Genomic DNA, 20,263 nt, shown 5'->3' on the forward strand with positions numbered 1-20,263 from the left:
AACAGTCCCTATTGGGAAAAATAACCAAGCTACGAAGCAAGTCCCACATACTGAACAAGCGCCACCACAGAATACCTTCCACTGTTTGATCAACAAATGTCCATGGACTTGGCGCGGATCCACCCGCCCAATGTAAAGTTAAAAAAATAAAAATATAAAGAAATGAAATAACAATCACGGTAATAGTTACAAGACGAGATCCTGTAAGGCCTGTATGTGATGCATGTGCCTACCTGTCCGCAACAATTGGACATAAAAAGCTGACAGGTCTGATGACCTCCCATTGGAAAAACTCCTGGATCCACCCCCGCTTGGTCAACTGACAAAGTTAAGAGAACGTGAACAGTCAGGGAAATTATAAGAACCGTCCAAATTCTGGTGCTCAATGATACAGCCCCGCGCGCTCGTCAAGCAACATAGACTGGAAGGTATAGGTATTCAGTAAATGTCACCTTAAGTTTGGTTCATCTGTGACAGGCCCGAATAAGTTTTGCGTTTCCGTGCCGGTTGAAAAATTATACACCCACGCTTTAAACCACACTCACAGGATCACGCATGACAATCGTTCATTTCATTGCTATTTGAGCCACACCACAAATAAATTAGTGACTCCTTGAAAACACCCAAAGTTTAGAGGCGTTAAACTTTTCGTAGAACGGCAGCCTTTGCGTTTTTTGGTCATTTTGGCGGTAAAAATGCTTTGAAAAGACCACCATGTGACTGCGTGTGCATCGCAACGACAGAAACAACGCCCTGCCCAAAGTGTGACACGCAAGTTTGTCAGTTGCTTTGTTCTTATGTGTTTGCGTCTTGAAGGGTTGTGTGAATGCGAGCGTACAATCCTCGATAGTTCACTCATGAACTCCGGAAAATTTCACAACGCAGAGTTGATACATGTGCACACATTTAGCAAAAAGCTTCGCTGGGAGCAGAAGAGAGCTATGAACCGCGAGTACAGGTCTATTTCACTGCCTATATACTAAAGTGATTCCCGATTTTGCCGCACTTGATGCAAATACGAATGCTTCTTGGGTCAACGTACCCCGAGCTGGGAGTACGCTGGGGAGGGGGGGTCTGACAGTCTCTGAGCGATGGACGAAGCTTCCGTCTAATACGCGACATGAAACTGGGGCTTGTATTCTTTGGCAAGAGCAAACAAATAGACTTTTAAACTGTTGGTTTCATGTAGAGGCGTTCCTGCTTTATTATATTAATAACAGGAAGCTTCAACAGGAACAAGAAATGGATATATACCGCTAAATTAAGCTTATAAAACTACACTCAGTCGTGTATCTCATTTGAACGTGAATTATACGGACGGCATTTGGTGGACGGTGTCACTCAAAGGTGATAATATACAGATAAATAGAAACAACCATTTTCTTGTTACAAAAAGGTACAACTCATTACCTTACACAAGCTACTGAATAAAGGAATCTTTAATAAGAAAGCTTTGTTATGGTGTAAATATCGATTATTTAAAACCCTACCAAAACTTGTGAATATAAACTATGCTAAACAAACGCAACTCTTTTAAACTTATGAATTGGTAATTAAAACCAAATCCAACGGCGAAGAATATTATCAAATATTATTTTGTTATAATACAGGTACTTTGTTATAAAAGTGATACAAAATAAAGCATCCACAGAGAACACGCAATCTACACACGTGTGATTGAAAATATTCTTTATACTGGCAAGACAGTTTGGACACTTAAAGCAACACACTATTAGTAAAAAAAAGCTCTCTTGCTTCATTAAAATCAGGTCTGGAAATGAAAGATGTCTCTACCAATGCAATAACTATATTACATTTGTATCTGTAAACTACAGTAAACCCATAGACGATTGAAGCGAACAGTATCAAGTCCTCATTTTTCCCCACATGGGTCCTCGGCTGAGCAATTACATGTAAATCTGCTACAGCAAGATTTTCAGCTCAGCTGTTCCATTGAATGTGACTGACCTGATTGGTTACACTTCAACCATGAGGGAACCTTCTTTCTATCGCACAATTTGTTGCCAACTTTGCAGGGTTTTATCACTGCTTGAAGATTTTCATGCTCATTTGGATGACAAACCAAACCAAACGTCTTTTTTGAACCTTAAATATACACCTTGAGTTATATTCGATCTGTGTGTAAGAATCCCATGAATCGTTGAATATTGTAATAACGTCAAATTTGGAATAAGTTCTGAGGCCAATGGCGGTAGAATGATTTTCAAAGGGGGAGGAAGTGTGAAACCATCAGACACTGGCCATTAATCGATCAGTCCATGAAGCCCTGACTCATTTTAGTAACTGCTAAGTATGGGGGCATGCCCCCTCCCCACCGCCAAAAAGTGTGCGTGTAGGCCTACGTGAGTTTGTTTCTGCATTCAACTGGGGACCCTGAACAAGAGAGGACAATAAGGTCCCCGATTGACAGAGGGTCCCCGATTAACAACTGTGTACAAAACATATGGGTGGTCTTCTAAAAAAGTTAAAGTACAAACAAAAGAGGAACACTAGGGGGTCCCCAGTTGCAGGCAAATACACACTTGGGTGTGTGTGTGGGGGCAATTGGCCCCCCTTCTGCCACCAGTGCCTGTTTCTTACATGTAGCTTCTGGCATTGCCATTTCAAGCAAAACATTATAATGTGCACCATGTGGTCATCACATTGTCAATGTACCCTAGTTTCAACAAATATAAAAATTGAACTCAATAACTCGTAGAGCCAATTCTTGGGTGTCATTTCTGTGTATCCTTTCAGAGTTTGTAGGTCTTCCCAAGGAGCACAAAAGGCGCCAGACACCATGTCCTGGTCACACTCAAGACTTGACCTGGGGAGGAGGAAACTGCCAACAGCTCCCATCCCACAAGCCTACTACATGTATCATAACTGGCACATTTTTAACGCATCCATAGACTAAATCTGTAGATTTATACACATGGATTCAATCAAATTAACAGAAAATTGTTCAAAGTGAACTAGGATTGGTTGAGAGTCAATATAATCCTATAAGGCTGATGTGACAGGCTGTCAATGACATCTTGGCCATACCTATTGGCGCTTATCTGTCTTGCCGTTGGTCAATGGTCTTTGTTTCGATGGTATCATCCTCCCCCTTGTCCCCCAGTCTGAGGGGTGGGGTCAACAGGTCCCAGATCCTGACATTACCGTCATCACTACAGCTCACAATACGGTCACCAGAAACCTGACCAAAAAATGGTATTAAAAGTTACTGAACATGTCCTGAGCCAATGCAGAGGGTCTTGACACAACTAAAACAAAGATGACAGGTTGATTGCAGACGTTGTGCATTTACCATAACTCTTCTGAGCTGAGAATAACGCAAAATGGTAAAACAACAAAAATTAATATCATTCCAAGAAACCGTATACACGGGGACCCAATTTCAGTCAGATTCCCCATCGTTATGTATTTATTTGAAAATGTTAAATTTAAAGAACCAGACTCTATGCTACAATTTCATTCCGACCCCCCAAATCACCTGGTACCATTCCATTAAGGGTTTCGAATGTATACAATACGTTCAGGAATACCACTGAAATTGGGTAGCCCGCGAATAGGGTCTATTGCCTAAATATACCCTGGACAAAATGTTTATGATGGGCATTTTTACATATTGTATGATGATCTCAGTTATTGCTGTGGGGAAAAATAGTACCTTTAAACTCATATCTCACCTGAAACTAATTGTCCAATAAGGACAGCAAAAGATGTATTTTGACAATGCAGTTTGGGTATAAACATAAAATACCCTACTACAGTCCACTGTTGTGGCTTGTTCCTTGCCCTCTATCTCTACTGAACCTGGCCATGGATTGAATGCAAACATTATATGCATAGCTAGGGCCTCTTAAATTTTGACCTGATTGGTGCTGGCATCCCCAAGATCGACTCCATGTTTATATTCCTGCCTCATCTTAAAACTGACACTTCCATCATGACTTAGCTTTCAAACTTGGCTACGCTAGACAACAAGTTGAATGGACTTTTCGGAAGTCAGTGGCACAACACAACTGAGAAACAAATCAGAGCATCAATACAAGTTTTCAAATGCAGGTTGGTACTTCCTGAAGTGGCTGCTCTCAAACCAGCTGGAAGTGATTTTGCACGATGCCATCCCCTCTCAAAAGCAAGAATCCCAGTTAGAATTCATTCAGCAGACTAAATCTATGTTGAATCGTAACCTGCCAGCATAATTTTGGAGGTGGTGGAACTCGAAGCTAGATATCTCTGGATAAATACTGCATTTCAATAATCCGGCAGAGGCCATGAGAAGTGGAGGTGATTACCGAGTGAAACCAGTTACCAAGGAAAAAAAGTGTGAAAAAAGGGTTGCTCAATAATTGAAAAAGGAAAATGTTTACCGCCACTGGAGTAGACGATTATGAAGATCACCCCAGTAATTTGAATTTCAGATGGATAAGGCCTATGAGTGTGGTACCGACGGTTCATGATGGATCTCCCATGTGCACCAAAAGGGCACCTCACTCACTAACGGAAGTAATGGGAAGTATAAGGATGGTGCGAACAACAAATGTTGTGGAAGGTCTCATTCAACACATTCAAGGTACACTGCAGGAGAATATTTTCAGGGAAGAACCTGTGTGCATTTGTTTATCACTGCATGAGCACCCTTTCTGGTGAAAAACTGATTGTATTCATTTATACTGTACAAATTTGCTTGTTTTGTCTTGTACTTAGCTTTTCAGCTATTTACTGTATACGTGTACATGTAACTTGACTAATTTTTTTTCATTTTTGCTTGATTTGGTAGCAATTGACCAAAACCGAGTTTCATTTTAAAACGGAAAACACTCTCTGGACTCAATCCAAAAAGACCTCCATTGATACATATGAAGAAGGGACTTTGGAATGCCCAAGGCATGGCAAAAATGTCAAAACCATCACCCAAGCAGTGTCACTCAAAAGTGCCGGTAACTTACTGGTCCCCTTGTCTTATGACTGGATCAATCTTTCTCCCCAAATGCTCAAAGCTCTTAATGAATGTTTGATGCAGTATGGATTGACTGACCCCACCCATGCGATGTGGTATCAACTTATCATCTTTTTTAATCTGGTGCATAACTAGACCAGGAAATGTGGAGGGATTCAAGGGGGAAGGGATCACAGATCCATTTCCAAGTTAAAATGACGATGAATTTCTGCAGAATTGTATCTTTCCGCTCCACATGGCATTTTGATGGATGGGAAGAACTACGCATCCAAGAGGGTGCACTTTTTTGATTGAAGCCTAATGTAGTTAAATGTGTTATCCAGCGATGACAGAGTAAAATACTTATGTACATCTATTTGGTAATTCGCCCAAGGTAATTGGTGCAATGAACTTTTGTGAAGGCCAAACATCTTCTGGGAAAATCATGAATCAGATGATCAGTCAAATGCCAAGTACTCAATTGCTCTCTGACATCCCTGTCACAATGGAAATCATGAATAAACATGAAATTTGAAGTTCACAACTGTTACCACTTTTTTTGCAAAGAATTCATCACACTCCTGACACCAACCCTGAATGTGCACTCAAAGTTTTGATGCGACCCAATGGACAGTTTACAGCTACCGGTATCCTCTTCTGATCTAATCCCAAAATGGCAGTACTCCCGCTGGGTTGCAGAGGCCATCAAAGAGGTGTCTCAAAAAGAATTCATGTAGCCCCGGCCATTTTGAGGCGTGAAGAGCAGTGATAAAAGAGTTGAGAAGCTTTGACAACACCCGACACGAGCGACACTCAGCCCAAGAGAATTTGGCTTAAACCTTTCAGTTGATTGGAACAAAATAGCTCGGGCGGGCTCAAGAAATAGGCCCCGATGGCTCCAGAATAACAGTCTCCATCTCTGGCCCGCACCTGCATATCAACTGTAAAGTGGCAGAAGGCCCAAAAGTCTACCATGGCAACGCACCATCAATTCAGCACCTTTTGCTTTCCTGTAAAGTGATCAACGCCATATTGCTTTCTTGTTGGTATGTGTCTCATGTTAGAAGTTTCCTCAAGAAACAAGAAGACTGATGTCCACATGTGGGGGAGAGCTGTTGTATGTGACACAATGTGTAATGCACTTAATCTCTGTGAAGACGAGAGCCTAGAAATGGCCAACGTGATGAAGCCTTATGCTGAAGGAATACATTGTTACCAAGGTAATGAGGCTATGTTCATCATGTGCCCATCAGCTCCATGCTGGATAGAGAAGTTCTTGCAATAAAATCAATGCCTTTTCCTTTCAGAAATCAATGCATGTCACACACATAAGGCAGGGTGTTGCATAACAGCCAGCACAAATTTTGACAGTTTGGATCTCAATCTCTGCAATAATTTCCACACTTGGAGAGAAGAGTGAAGCTTCAATTCAATTTCTTCCAGAGAAACAAAACTGAAATCTTCAGATATTGTGAACACCCTGGCATGCCAACAAGAAAATTGGCAAGAGCAACAATACTTTTTCAAGGAACCAATCACATCCAATGGACAACACTTTCTTAAAGTCACAACAAGTTCCAAGCCAATGACAGATTTTCCTGTTAATGGCTATTGAAGGTGTCTTTCGCAGGGATCAGCATCAATTACACACATCCCTCCAGAATTTTACGAGCAAAATATCTGCCAGAAATCTGGTGAGGGAATCTGCCGTTTTCCCGGTGGCTTTTCTGCGCTGCCATTCAGAACTGCACACACCAAAACTTGGCATCTGATAACGCCTATGACAAATCCTTGGAGTCTTCATGCGAGGTGCCCCTCCCAATCCATGTCTTCTATCTTAATTAGAGTTGATGAGGCAAGATATATTGCAGTGAGCTTTTGGCTAGCCACAGATAAGCGGGTCTGAGTCAGGGGGGCAAGTCTCTGGAGAAGCAGTGTGCGGTGTCAGTAACCTGGGCATGGGTATTTTGGAATACTCACACTTCAGGCAACCATGGGGAGCATCAGGTTGTTGGACATTCTAATTTTCCTGGGTTGTGCTCAGAAATGAAATCCCTTAAAGAACTCTTTCCCTGCCTCCCTGGCTACTTGACCCATATCCTGGGGAACAATGTGGTGCTCCGTTTGAAGAAGGGATGGATATGTGGATTTGGAAGAAAAACCATTTTGAAGGGAAGCAAGGGAAGTTTCTACTATTTTAAAACTGCAAAAACTACTACTTTGCCAAAACTTTGTTCAGTAAGAAAACTTTAAATGATTCTTTGAAAGGTGAACTTTTACATCACCCCAGTGATTAGAATGAACACCCCAGTTGATTAGCCAAAATTAATTAGCAAAGATATCTGTCCCTTCGTAAGAACGAAAATCCACTTTTGCTACATTTTCATCCCTCTGTTTAACCTGTTTTCCCATAGGGATGGGTCACACATGTTTACGAGTGCATAGCTGACATATTTTGTGGCTTCTGCTATGCCTTCTGTCTTTGCCATTAGCAAATCATGGAAAGTAGTCAGAGCCTTTAGCCATAAAATGCTCATTTTGGACACATCCTGCTATCAAAGGTGAATTGAGGGTGGTTTGGGGGAAATAGGGGATGTCAAGAGTCTTTAGCAGCTGTAAGCTCCAAGGAAGGGGAGCCCGAGGACTAATGTGTTGATGGCAACTGCATGAATGTGCATACATCTATTTTCAAATAGAAGAGCAGAGAGACTAGACATCCTTTTTGCACTCCTTACATTTTGTCTTCTTTCAAAGAGATGCCTCCTCCTATTTCTGACTAATCCTACCATGAACGATTACATATGACCTAAAGTGTGTAATTAGTCCCAGGTCTGACTGCCTGAGGCGATACAATGCCTAAAACATCAGCCCAACGTTAATTTCAAAATATAGCTGAAGTACATGTGTTTGTAATCGTAATGTGAAGATATTCTGCAAGAACGCAAAATAAAGAGAGAAAACAGGACTGTTGTTAGCGTTACCTACATGTATACCTGAACAATGAGAATGGCAAAAGGTCTTTAACACACAGCATGTAAGAAATGTGGACAAACAAACGCTGGGTTTTGCAACAAAACTTCCTCATTTTTTCTTTGATTTCAAAATGAACTGTTTGTATGTGTTTGCAACTGATCACATACACAGGTCTCTTTGAAAGTGAAGAGAAAACGTGGAAATTTTGTGAAAAAATTCAACTTTTATATCTTGATATGCACAAACTATTTTTACTTTGCATCTTTCCACTTCGTTATAAAAGCATGTAGGTTTTATAGCTCCCACATGAGGTCAAATTGAAATAATTATAAGGCATACCTTAACATCCCGGACGGACCCTTTGTGGCCATGTAGTGCCCTCACGCATGTCATGCTGTACAAGTCCCACTCTTTAATGGAGCCATCGCTGTGAGGAATATAAAGACACAATATCTTGCTAAATACATGATCACACAATCATCACAACACTGAACATACTGAATTACCTCCAAGCTAAAACTCCAAAACAAGATGTGATAATTTTTTCCAGCTGCTGCAAGAAACCTATTGGTGGTGACTCAAATGTGAATGAGACACAGTTTGTGGGGAGATGTTTTTAACTGATGTGATGGCTATAACATTCACCTACCAAAATGTGACTAAAGTCTCCCGCTGAAAGGAAAAAAATTGAAGTAAATCTCAACTTGGGGAAAAACCTTTGTTGGTAAATGTGATGTACATTAAGTACACAGGATGTTTCCCTTCGCAGCAATGTAAATATTGATTTTTTTTTACCCTAACCCCCTTGGGTGTGTGTAGCATCCCATTGAAATTGAAGGATTTAGGAGGGGAAATAATAATAATTATACTTATTTGGGTTTTCAAATTAAAACCTAAAACTATCGGGTGAAAAACTAACAAATATTTAAAAACAGACAATAATAGACAGTGTGATAGCCAGGGAAGCTAAAAGTTTAAATTAATCTGTCGCCGAAAGGCATATGTCTCCCAAAAGAAAGCAACAAACGTAAAATGTCAAGTGAGACAAGGTTTGAGCCTACAAGATTCTCCTCCCTTGAAGTACTAATAACTACCTCCATGTACATGTACCTGTATCTAAAAATTCACAGAGAACCATTCGATCATTTCTAAGAACAAGAACGTGCCAATGCACAACCTTTCCAAATTCATGTGGGCTGAACTAAAACCACTGACTATCAAGGCAGAATTTTTCAAGGAAAAAAAATGCTCGTTGGGAGTTTGGGATTATTCCTGGAAGTGCTTCTTGTCTGTGATGTTACACATATTACAGATGAGGAAAAGACGTCATTACACAGGGCACTCCCTGTAACAGTGTGAACAGAAATCACCAAAATCTGGTACTTCTTGCACAACAGAAAGAAGGAACAGTGAACAACTGTACATAAATGTATAATTGGCAGTCCAGGTGCTGTTTCGAGAAAAAGTAGAACCTGCAAAGTGTCTTTCAATTCAAAGGGCACTGTACGACTATGTCTTTCTTTTTACCCTAAAGACAGGTCACACTGATCCAAATGTTTTTCAAATTGGCTCTGCAACATAAAAAGCACATCAACTTCAATCTAGGTTGGTTATAGGAGACTATTTCAAAAAGAACTGGATAATATTACCACATGATTTTCCCCGAGCAAAATGAAGTCAAGAGACATTTTTCTCACTTTAGCGGAGTGACCCAGTTCTGTGACTCAAGTAAACAACTCTGCCTTCTGCCACAAAAGCAACTGTTGAAATGAGCACAACACGCCATACAGTTTTTCACCTGTCACTAGCAATTTAGAAGTATATGGACATGAAATTTTACACAAATTCGTATTGCCATCAGTCAGGTATTCGGCAAAAGTGGATGAAGCTGGCATGGTTCTTGTAATGCCATGGACACTTGATGAGGATTAGTTGGCCCTTCAAATGGAAGGCGAAAGGTCAGTGACACTCGACATTTTGTGGGTAAGGATCCAGAGGGGGGTCAGACTCGGGAACACAGCGCCACCAGCAAAAAAACAGAAAAGACATCCTTCTCTCCTTGAGCTCATAAACCAAGCAAGAAACGAGCGGAAGAGAGAGAATGTACAATTGTAAATGTTTACATCTTGTGCAAACTTTGCGGGACCGGATGACAGTGACTATGAAGAATTAAGTGCCATTATTCATCATAGCGTTAACGCTTACCAACACTCCAAATGAGCAATTTGTTGGAGAGAGGGCCAGCCCGGCGTGGGCCAGCGGCACTTGTTACAAACTGACGGAACTAAACAAACCTTGTGATTTACAGCAAATCATCAAGAGGTCTCATAACAGCCAATCGCTTTCATGAAAGTTAAGTGTATCATATTGCAGTTTGTTTGCCATCTGTCTAAGGTTCAGCAGCAAAAATAGAATAGGCTTATCAGAACAAATAGTCCACATTTTTCCCAGCCAAATTTACTTTTTTTGCCGGATGTTTGCAACTGCGCCAAAAACGAGAACAAAATCAAGGCATGCATTTCTTAACACAGTCAGACCCCATCTCCTGACATTTTGAAACTAAGGCCTGTGTATAATAATTCATGTGGCGCAATCGCTTTACGTCTACAAAAGTGACAAGCAGAGATTACAGTTTTGAAAATATCTACACAATCATGCCAGGCATAAACACCTATAGAGGGTATCAGTTTTGAAATATCTCTAAGGAATTACACATTGGTTGTTAGTAAAACTTCAGTGAAAAACAAAAATGCAAACTTAATGCTGTAGCACGCCAGCTACTTCATCTTCTAATAAAATGCATATTCTAAACAGCTTTTACCAGATCAAGAACTAAAGTTTTCCAAAGGACTCGAGAAGATTTACATTTCGATTCCAAGTCAGAATCATAGTTCTGTATCTTACGATCCCTGTTCGTACCATTCTCAAAAGTCAAACATTCACACATGGGGTCCATTCTTGCCTCTGCTGCAAATCAAGTTAGTTTCATTTTTTAGAAATGGAAAGCACTTGATGGGGTATCTGTACATGTAAATCTAATAGGGATGTTGAACGCAGCACACCAACTTAACTGTTGTCGTGATGAACTCTTCAGAAACTAACAGCTGACAAAAATGTCAGGTACCCAGATCCATTTTCAGAATTAAGTTCAGATTTCAACTCCCCTTTTCTGAGAGACAGGTACAACTTTTTATCCCAAAATACTGACATACCATGAGTTCGAAACAGGAGGAAGCCTTTGCTATGCATCAAAAGCTAATGCTTTGTTTTTGAGTTCAGTTGCTGACAATTTCATATGATTGAGATTGCAGAAGAGAGTACACTAGCAAGGGTACATGTCGATAGGGCATTAGCAAGGGTACATGTAGTCATCAAGAATCTGTGCTGTCAACATACATGTACTTTGCTTTTGCTACGATTTGCCAGGATTTTACAGTTCTGTGGGTACCCAACTGTTACAAAAACAGGTAGGCCTACACGTATGTTGTTCCAGTAAAAAGACAGCTTGAAACCTTACACAGTTTGTGGCTTCTAAATTCGATCATTTTTTTTGTAACTTTACTTCAAGAGCTCAAGGCAGTCTATGAAATATACACCATTCACTTGTTTTTCCATCCGGGAGAACCCTTAACTGTATCAAGTAAAAAAACCCCTCCTTTCTGTACTTATCGTATATCAATCACGACAAAAATCAGTTTAGCAGCTTTGGACGAAATGCATGACTTCTTTTTGAAAGAGCGATGCAAACATCCTGCTGTGGGCCACTCCAAGATTGATGGTGATCCTTTATAATGATCAACCTTTACACAAATCAAAAGATGGGGGAGATTTTAATTTATCACTGGGCAACCAAAACCACCAAACAGCAACACACCATCCAGCTATATCACCTTACACTTTTCATGGGGTTGCATAAAGGTAAAATCAACATTGCCCCTCCTGTGGTCAGAACTGCAGGCTATAAATTCATCCTTGCACACCAGATCACTTTTTTAAAACTTGGATCAGGCCCTGCTCTGAAGCTGCATGACACTTTTCTGAATCTGGTTTGAGAACTGGTGACCAGTCACAAAAAGGGTTTGAGGTGGGAACTTTGGGCCAGACTCAGATTCACTGTTGGAAACTCCCTGCCCTGTGACTAAAATCCAAAACTTGTTTGGTTCTACTGTATTCATTTTCACAGGTGGTCAAATGATTCCAAACCACAAGTGAAGACATTCATCCTGTATTTACAATTGGCTGTCAGAAAGTGTGGATGAAACAAAAAACAAGTGGGGGAAAATTCAGGGGAGCCAAGACAGGTGTGTCTAATGGACCAGCAAGGCGGGTACTACTGAAGAAGTCATCCATCAAATCAGACAGATGCAATCGGGGATATTTGTGACACTTCCCAGCAATCATTTACTAGACCCGATATACTGTGTTTTTCATTGGGTGATTTGACTGTCATAGATTACTGACCCACTGAGGTGGGTTTCCACAAAGGTACAACTCCCCATGGGCAGGGTGAAATACTGTTTGCTTGCATTCTAGTGGCATCACATGACTGGTGAGTACAACAAGTGGTTTTGGAAAACAGTCTTTAAATCTTGCCAATGTAACACTTCACTTGTGTACAATCTAGCTGTTACTGGTGTGAACGCAATACTTTGAAAGTAAAGTTTCAAAATGCATCTTTCAACAATATGGACACTCTCAAGAAAAATCGATTCAGTGACTTCAAAATTTAAGATGTTGTCGGTTCTCAAACAAAATTGTGGATATGTAATCTGCATGTCACAGTTTATGGACAGAAAACAATTCAGAGTAACATTCTTTCACTTGGAACAAAAAAGAAGACAAGTGAATAGTTAAATGAAGGATAACCTGCAGCTTTTGAAGAAAACAAGTCACTAAAGGTTAATGACCTGACACATGCAGTTAGTGCCTGCAATCCTCAGACTTGCCATTTTCAAGTAAACTGGGCATTTTTCATGCCCGGGCTTTGTGAGTAAACCCGTCATCCTTGATAAATGATTTTGTCCACGCTTGTTGCAGGTAGTGTAAATGGGTGGTTGACACCATTGAAGGGCCTCCTTTTTTTATTGAGTTGTAGTGGAAGGGAGGGTCAGTGGCACTGTGTTGGGGTGGTCAAACTCTGGGTCACAGGAGGTCACAAGGGAAGAAAACAGACCTCTGGACAAGAGGAAGGTTGTGGAAAAACTGTTTGTGGAGGATTTTCGAAGAAAAGACAAACTCCATTGTCTGTTGCTGAATTTGTGAGTTTTTCCAAATTCTACAGATGTCTATTGCCAACCCACAACATGATGACACCAAGGCCTACTGGTATCACAATGTCCAATTTTAGCACGGCTGATCTAAATAACAGGCTTGTTTTCACTGGGAAAACTCCCAGAAATTGCTTCCTTTGGGAAAAGGGATTACTAGATGCAAATTAGATCCAAACGAGACAGTCTGGAGAGTTTAATCCCGGATAGCTTCTACAAACCCCCCAGCTGGAAAATTTATGAGGCAGTGTCTGCCCCCCTAAAAATGATCCAAAAAAGAAAAAAGGCATAACAAAACAACAACTGTCTTTATCAATTCAAACAAATCCAAGACTGGACCCAGACATCTTCCAAATCTCTGTGCAGTTGACTAGCTATCCTTGGTCTAGCTGTTGCAAAATATTCGGCATGAAGTTGCTTGAATATTGAGCTCTACAGTGCTCATGGGACATAAGATGCATCTTTTAATTAAGGCTGGGATTTCCATTTAATATGAAAAACATTTAGAAAACGTCCCACTTTTACCAAGGTGTCACTGAAAACTTTAAACACAACAAATTGTATACAATCTAAATAGTTGGCACAAAGTTCTGACGATTAATTCATGGTATTCCTTTGATATGACTAAACAGTAAAGTGTTCCAAAAATCATCATTTCCAATAAAATGAACGCCAGATTGTGTCAATCAAAATGTCAAACCTCTAAAGGGGTGGTTCTGTTTACTCATTTGGGAAAATCTTTTTTTTGTTTAAATGTCTCACCCTTTACTTTGCATTTAGTTCATCTTCCTTTTCAATTTCTGTATTGCACAGGGTTTCTGACTTAGGGATTTTGTGGTGGGAATGCTAATGTAAGATCTTTTGGCATATCTTCCTTCTTGGACTGCAGCTTTGATGCTGCAACTACATACACACTATACTTCAGAATGGGTAGGTTTTTGCTAAAGTCATTTTGTGGTGATTACTGCACAAGTCTGTCAACAAGCAAGAGGTACATGTACATGTATGTACAGATCCTTCAAACAAGCTACATGTACATTTGAGTTCACATACTTGTGCAGAAAACCCTTGTACTGTCATGAGTGACATCATGCCATCACCCTGATTATGGGCCACACTGGGGAAAAGCCCTTCAATAAGACACGTTAACAAGGAGTGTACCATTATTGGCTTTTTTCATAACAATAACATTATTGGCTTTTTTCATATCATTTGCAGGAGTAGAGGTCTGTTTCAAAGATATAGCATCAGTGTAAAACTAATCTCATGTAGACTTTAGACATTTGAAGGAATCCGATCCACTGTGTGATAAGCTTTATCAGTTTGTTGAACTGCAGGGATTAATTTTTGGTTTAAAGTGGGAAAAAAATGTCAAAAAAATTGTCACCCTGAAATGCAAAATCCCCAAAACACTTCGACCAGACAAACAGCCAAAGAATTAATCAGCTTCAGGACAGTGTCCTAGGCATGTGACAGGACTAATTATCAGGCAAATTGCAGACGAAGGAGCCATACCCGTTCCATAACCCTGATGCGATTATTCTGCCTGGCTGGTATAAAAGGACTATAAATTTGTTCATTATGTGCACCGGTTTTTATCTGCACTGTCTCAATCTAGCATGGTCCTTTCCTCCGTTTTTCCCTGTTTCAAGTCAGAGTTTGAGAGCAAACAGCTTATGCCTGCGGCCATGTTTAGTCCAGGCTCTTTGCCCAAGCATCTACATGTAAATATGCAATTAGGTACGTGTCAGGCTGTGCCATCTCATCAATGGGCACATGGTCAAAATCATTGACCAGTTTTTTCTCCTTCCAGTCCCTGAAAATCACATTCAAGTTATCGAAACACCAAGTAAAATATCAAACAAAATGTGGATTTTTCATGGCATACCAAGCAATAATGGTAAGTCAGAGTATTATTCAAAATCGGAGCAAGTTGGGTTCCACAATAATAACCTTTATGGAATCCACATGCATGCATATTTGGTTGGAAAAAACGCTGATCAGTGATATGAATTGTGGTGGGTACATGTTAAAAAACTTTGCCAAATCTCCTGCTCACATGGTGTGGTGGTACATTCTGCACTGACATTCCACATCTGACAACCAGTGCGTAACCAGAAGGTTTCTCCCATGCCAAAGCAACCTTACAAAAATTACCCTACGGACAGGTTCAGTTGATGAGTGGAACTCCTTCACGGAATGACAACAGATGCTCAAGAATTGTTACATTTTTCAACATATATTCCCCCCATGCTGTGACTGAGCTTCCAAGTAGGTGAACTCCAAGTGCCATTCTCAAAGGCACAACACCTTTCCAATATGAGGCACTCATTCCAGCCTCGTCTCATAGTTGAATGGATTGACTGTCTTGTTTTGTTTCATCCCCTGGCTGTACTGTATGCTCCCAGAACCCTGAGCCACAGGAAACTGGCACAGGTAAAAAGGAAAGAACAAGATACTCAGGGGGGAAGGTGTTGTGAGCAGGCTCCTTTGTCACAAGACACCAGGGGGGAATGCTTGCTTCCTGTACAAGTCTGAAGGTGTCTGCATTCTGTCATGGATGTCACCTTCCTTTATGGCCAGCCATTTTGGGTGATGGGTTAGTCAGAGTGACTTGCTATTCCCAACTCACCTTGACAATTTTTTTTCATTAGATAGGTCTATGCCATGGTACCTCTTGTTGATAAGGCACATTCTTGGGATTTCTTTCTTGTTTGGGTCTTCTGGAATACAGACTTGCCCATGCACACAGCAGGAACAAATGGTACATGTTTGCTATCAGCTGTCATTTGAGAGCTAACTGGAGAGAAAAACAAGAAATCAATTCAACTTCCCAATGGGTCACTTCCTACCAAATAGGCATGAACTCAGTGGAGAGATTTTCACAGAGGTTTAAGCAGCATTCCCATTGGCACAAACTGTCCCTTCATCCAAAGGCCCAGGCCTGTATATAAATCTCAAAGCAAAACAATGAGGGGCCATTTTAAATCAGAATTTATGGACATCCAATTGAATTGACTTTCCAGTTTGAAGTTTTTGCAGGAATTGCAGCAGTTCACCCCTGTATTGCCTGTGATGTCACAGTCTCACATTTCAAGGCCGGTCTTTTCTTGAATCTTATTTGATGATATCGGCTAATGCAGGAACTATGCACAGCATACTGGACATACTCTCACCACTTTTTGGTATTTGTCTGACCAAAAGCAGATGTGGTCAGACAAACTGTCCCAAGGAAATATAAAGGTATATCGTAGAAGTCCCAAAAGAGAAATTCTGGGGTTTTTTTCATCCTGTTTTTGTGCTTATATTAAAATAACATGCCTTCTTTTGTGACATTGGTACACACAGCGGTATACATATATATGGCCATATCTGAAATGGACTTCATGAGCTTCTATTGTCAGCACTTCCGCGTGTTTTTTCAATGGCTGCAGACCTACATGTAGACCTTGCTCTGGATACTGCCAACTTCAGATGTGACTTATGTCTGATCAATTTGGCACAAGATTGATTGTGCTGGTACATTTTGTGGGACCACTTTTTGTGCCTGATTTTGCGCACTGTAAATACTCAGCAACATATCAGGCAGACTCCTGACAACAGTCTCAAGGCACCAGTAAAAAAAAAAGAAAAGCAAACTGATTGGAACTGAACTGGTTAAAAGTGTGATGGCACCTGTTGCTCTTGGGGCTTCAGGTGAAGAATTCCTGCACTGAAACCCAATCTGTGCTGTTATTATTAAACTGTGCGATTCTGAGTAGTAACCAGTCTGCAGCCGGTGGACTATTAGCTTGGCCATGTGGCTATTCAGGAAAACATGTAGAGCCTAAAATGCGAGCATTAATAGCAAGCTGATATTCTGATGAACTCTGGCAATGTTGCCCACCTCTAAGCCCTGGCTTGCATAAATACCTCACGCACACTGTACGTGCCCAATTCTCACATGAAACTGCATTCACCAATCTGTATCAACTTGTGAAGAATGAGGGGGTATACCGTAAAGGTACATGAGTATGTATCAACTCTAGTGCAGACCCATAACACACACACAAAAAAACATTCTCGATCATCTCTCCAACCAGGACTATAAATGGGTCTCTGAGAGGGCAGAGACAGCTGCTGCATTTGATTTGGCATCTGTGTTCAAAATGGCAGCTCTCAAAAAATATCACCCCAGGAGCTGAGATGGTTTTTAGGAAAGTTCATGAGTATGGCAAGCAGGGACAGTACCGGTAGATTTGATATGCATCTCAAGCACCAGTCCCGGTATATGTACATGTACATGTGTATGAAAACTTTACAAATCAAATTTCCATATTTTTACCTCCCTAAAGGGGTATCTAATTTACATGCATGCCCTGATTTGAAATCAAATACTAACATGGGCGAATTTTTTTCTCCTCGCAAAGCAGAGTTGCGAAAGTTGGGAAAGCAAAGGCAACAGAAGGAAGCTGCAGTCTCACCAGCGCCATTTCTCATCCCAACATGCCAACAAACCACAACAGTCGCAAATTGCAAAAGCCAGCATGGACACATGCGTGAAACTAATTTACCAATCCTCCGGCCAATGATTAGTGCGCTTCCCAGAAGACCAAGACAAATGACGAGAGTTACCGGTACTAGCAAGTCATTCACCCCCATAATATCACATGCAAACATGGCCCATGGAATAAGGGGCTCTTTTTTCGGTGGGAGGAACATGAGTTCACAAATTGTCGGCACAACTGTCCTTGGCCATACATGTAGTACCACATTGAAGTGATTAAAACAAGAAGTTTCTGATGACTTGCTGAATGAAGTCCAACCTCTTTCAGGGGTACTAGGCCTATCTACAGCTTAACCACTTAACCACAGGAAACGAAGGTTTAGCAGGGATAATTAATGATAAAAAGCAGATTCATTATCAAGCCCTGCTGTGTAACTTAAAGTAACCACTACCCAATCCAGCATGTATGACCTAACTTTCTTTACCAGATGATTCAATTCCTCAGGTGCACTTCCTTCTTAAATTCTGGATTTTCTTTCCGAAAGGACAGCAGCGGGTGCATGAGGGGCAAAGGTCACGAGAGTGTATGTACTTCCCCTCCCCCTCCAATTAATATCTTAGGATGCAGGGAGGGAGGAAACCTCTTTCAAGTGGGTTATGTCACAACAGCATGATGAAAATGATGTGGGAAATATGCGCTTCCTTCAAATCAGGAAAAGTCACCATCAGCCTAAGCCTTGGTGTTCATGCATGAATGACTGGGTGGGGATTTTCAGGGCAGGCCTGACTAAGAAAGATGAAGAGAGAGAGAGAGAGAGAAAATGAGGCAGCCCATTTGGGGGTAGGGTTGTTACTACTGATGACAGCCCATTAAATTATCTAAATACAGAATCTCTTATGTTGGCTGTCCACGGCAAATAGGAAATGTGATACATATCCTATAGCTAATCCGCGGGTAAAAAGATTCTCTATTTTGAGACCACTACCAAAAATTCTAATAATCAATATAATCAGAGCATTCCAAATGTCAACTCATTCTTCAAAGTTCCGATCCTCACCACTCAGAAAGAGAATCTCTACACAGTACTGTTGCCAAATTTCCTCAAGATACTTATTCAGGATTCAAATCCTCAGATCTTACAAAACTTGCAGTTCCAAAACCGATCAGCCCCACAACTAAAAAGTTTTCACTGTCCAGTCAAAGACAACTTTCAAGAGTGGTGATTAGAGTACCTTGGACAAAACTGTGAGACAGGACACAGATCAGTTTGTGGAACATCAAACTTTGACTAAAGCACTCAAAAAAATGGCAACCTCTTCCCCTCACCAAAAACAGAACCAGCAAAGAGCAAACAGAACAAAACAACAAAAATAAAAAAAAGCAAATCAAATTCCCCACAGTTCACTTTTCCTCCTGTCAATCATTATTTAGAGGGTTATCTTCTTCCTCTTTGGACTTCAAACTGACTCATATTCCTCCCCCTAGAAACATCTGACTTCATTTTTCATTCCCTGCCGGGACTCCCTGTCGGAGAACATCCTGCTGCCTCATTTTGGACTTGGAAACTTCCAAACAAAGTTTAATTTGATTTCTATCAAGGTCTGTGTGATTTATCATTCTTGACAACTTCAGGATTAGCAATCTGTAGTTCTCCTCATCCCATATAACTACGTATCAAAACATTACTAATTGGCTTAAAGCTCTCCACATAACTATCAGAGTTAATCAATTTTTCTAGTTCCAGATGCGGTGTTTCCCTCCACTATCATTACACATCCAGTGGACAGTTTGCAGACAGATAACGTTGTTTTGGGTTCAATCAAAGGCCCAAACAAGGCAAATTTCAGAAGGAGTAGGGACTGGTGTCTTGCGCTATTTCAGCTTTTTGCTTTAAAATCGTAATTTGTTTTTATTGAAACTTTCAAGAAATATTGACTTCAGCTCAGTTAAATTTCAGCCATGTTTACCACAGAGTGAAATTCCTGCTTTAGCAGCAATACATCATGGGATAAAGTCACCATCTGTTTGTAAACATTGCCAAGTGGTAGTTGCTTTGTGCAACAGGGTTTTTTTAGTAAAGGAAACATTAAGATAGAGTTTTCATTTCTCCGGATAACCAGTTTGTACATGTATCAGAGGTGGTAGCACATCAAATCTGCAAGTCCAAGTCAACTTACAAGTCAATTTGGTCCAATCACAAGCAGGTCACAAGACTTTGTCGATATGTAAGTAAAAGTCAAGTTACAAGTCAATTTGGTCCAATCACAAGCAAGTCACAAGATTGTTTGTCTACCTGTACGTACAAGTCAAGTCGCGTGATGTGTGGATTTCGAGCTACAGCCAAGTGATTCAGACATGGTCTTGGGAAGACAAGACTGAAGTTGAAGTTGCGAGCTGAACGAAATCTTATGCAGATCATTTTAAGAACTCAAGACTTCAGTTGATAGGCCAGATAGGCTATTAAAAACGTTAATGGGTTGAGTAGTTTTCTGACTTGCATTGGTAACAAGTCATAATGTGCAAATCCAAATCAAGTCTCACGTCTTTCAGGGGGCTTTCACACTGGCCGAATTCCCCGGGAATTG

At 40.7% G+C, this 20,263-nt stretch overlaps 1 protein-coding gene across 3 annotated transcripts in view; it reads right to left on the reverse strand.

The window, feature by feature from the left end:
• Window positions 1-1,179: 1,179 nt before the first annotated feature.
• Window positions 1,180-20,263, reverse strand: part of LOC147800560 (uncharacterized) — a 46,409-nt gene continuing 27,325 nt past the window's right edge. For all 3 annotated transcript variants that reach the window (XM_087140298.1, XM_087140287.1, XM_087140293.1), the window contains 2 exons: window positions 8,264-8,351; window positions 1,180-3,202 (listed from right to left, as the gene is read on the reverse strand). In XM_087140298.1, the coding sequence (XP_086996424.1) occupies window positions 3,059-3,202; window positions 8,264-8,351 (232 nt within the window). In that variant the 3' untranslated portion in view covers window positions 1,180-3,058. The remainder of the gene's footprint in view (window positions 3,203-8,263; window positions 8,352-20,263) is intronic.

This window comes from Acanthaster planci, linkage group LG01, assembly GCF_054643075.1.
Source record: "Acanthaster planci isolate LZ-2023a linkage group LG01, COTS_SCS, whole genome shotgun sequence".
NCBI classification, from domain to species: Eukaryota; Metazoa; Echinodermata; class Asteroidea; order Valvatida; family Acanthasteridae; genus Acanthaster; species Acanthaster planci.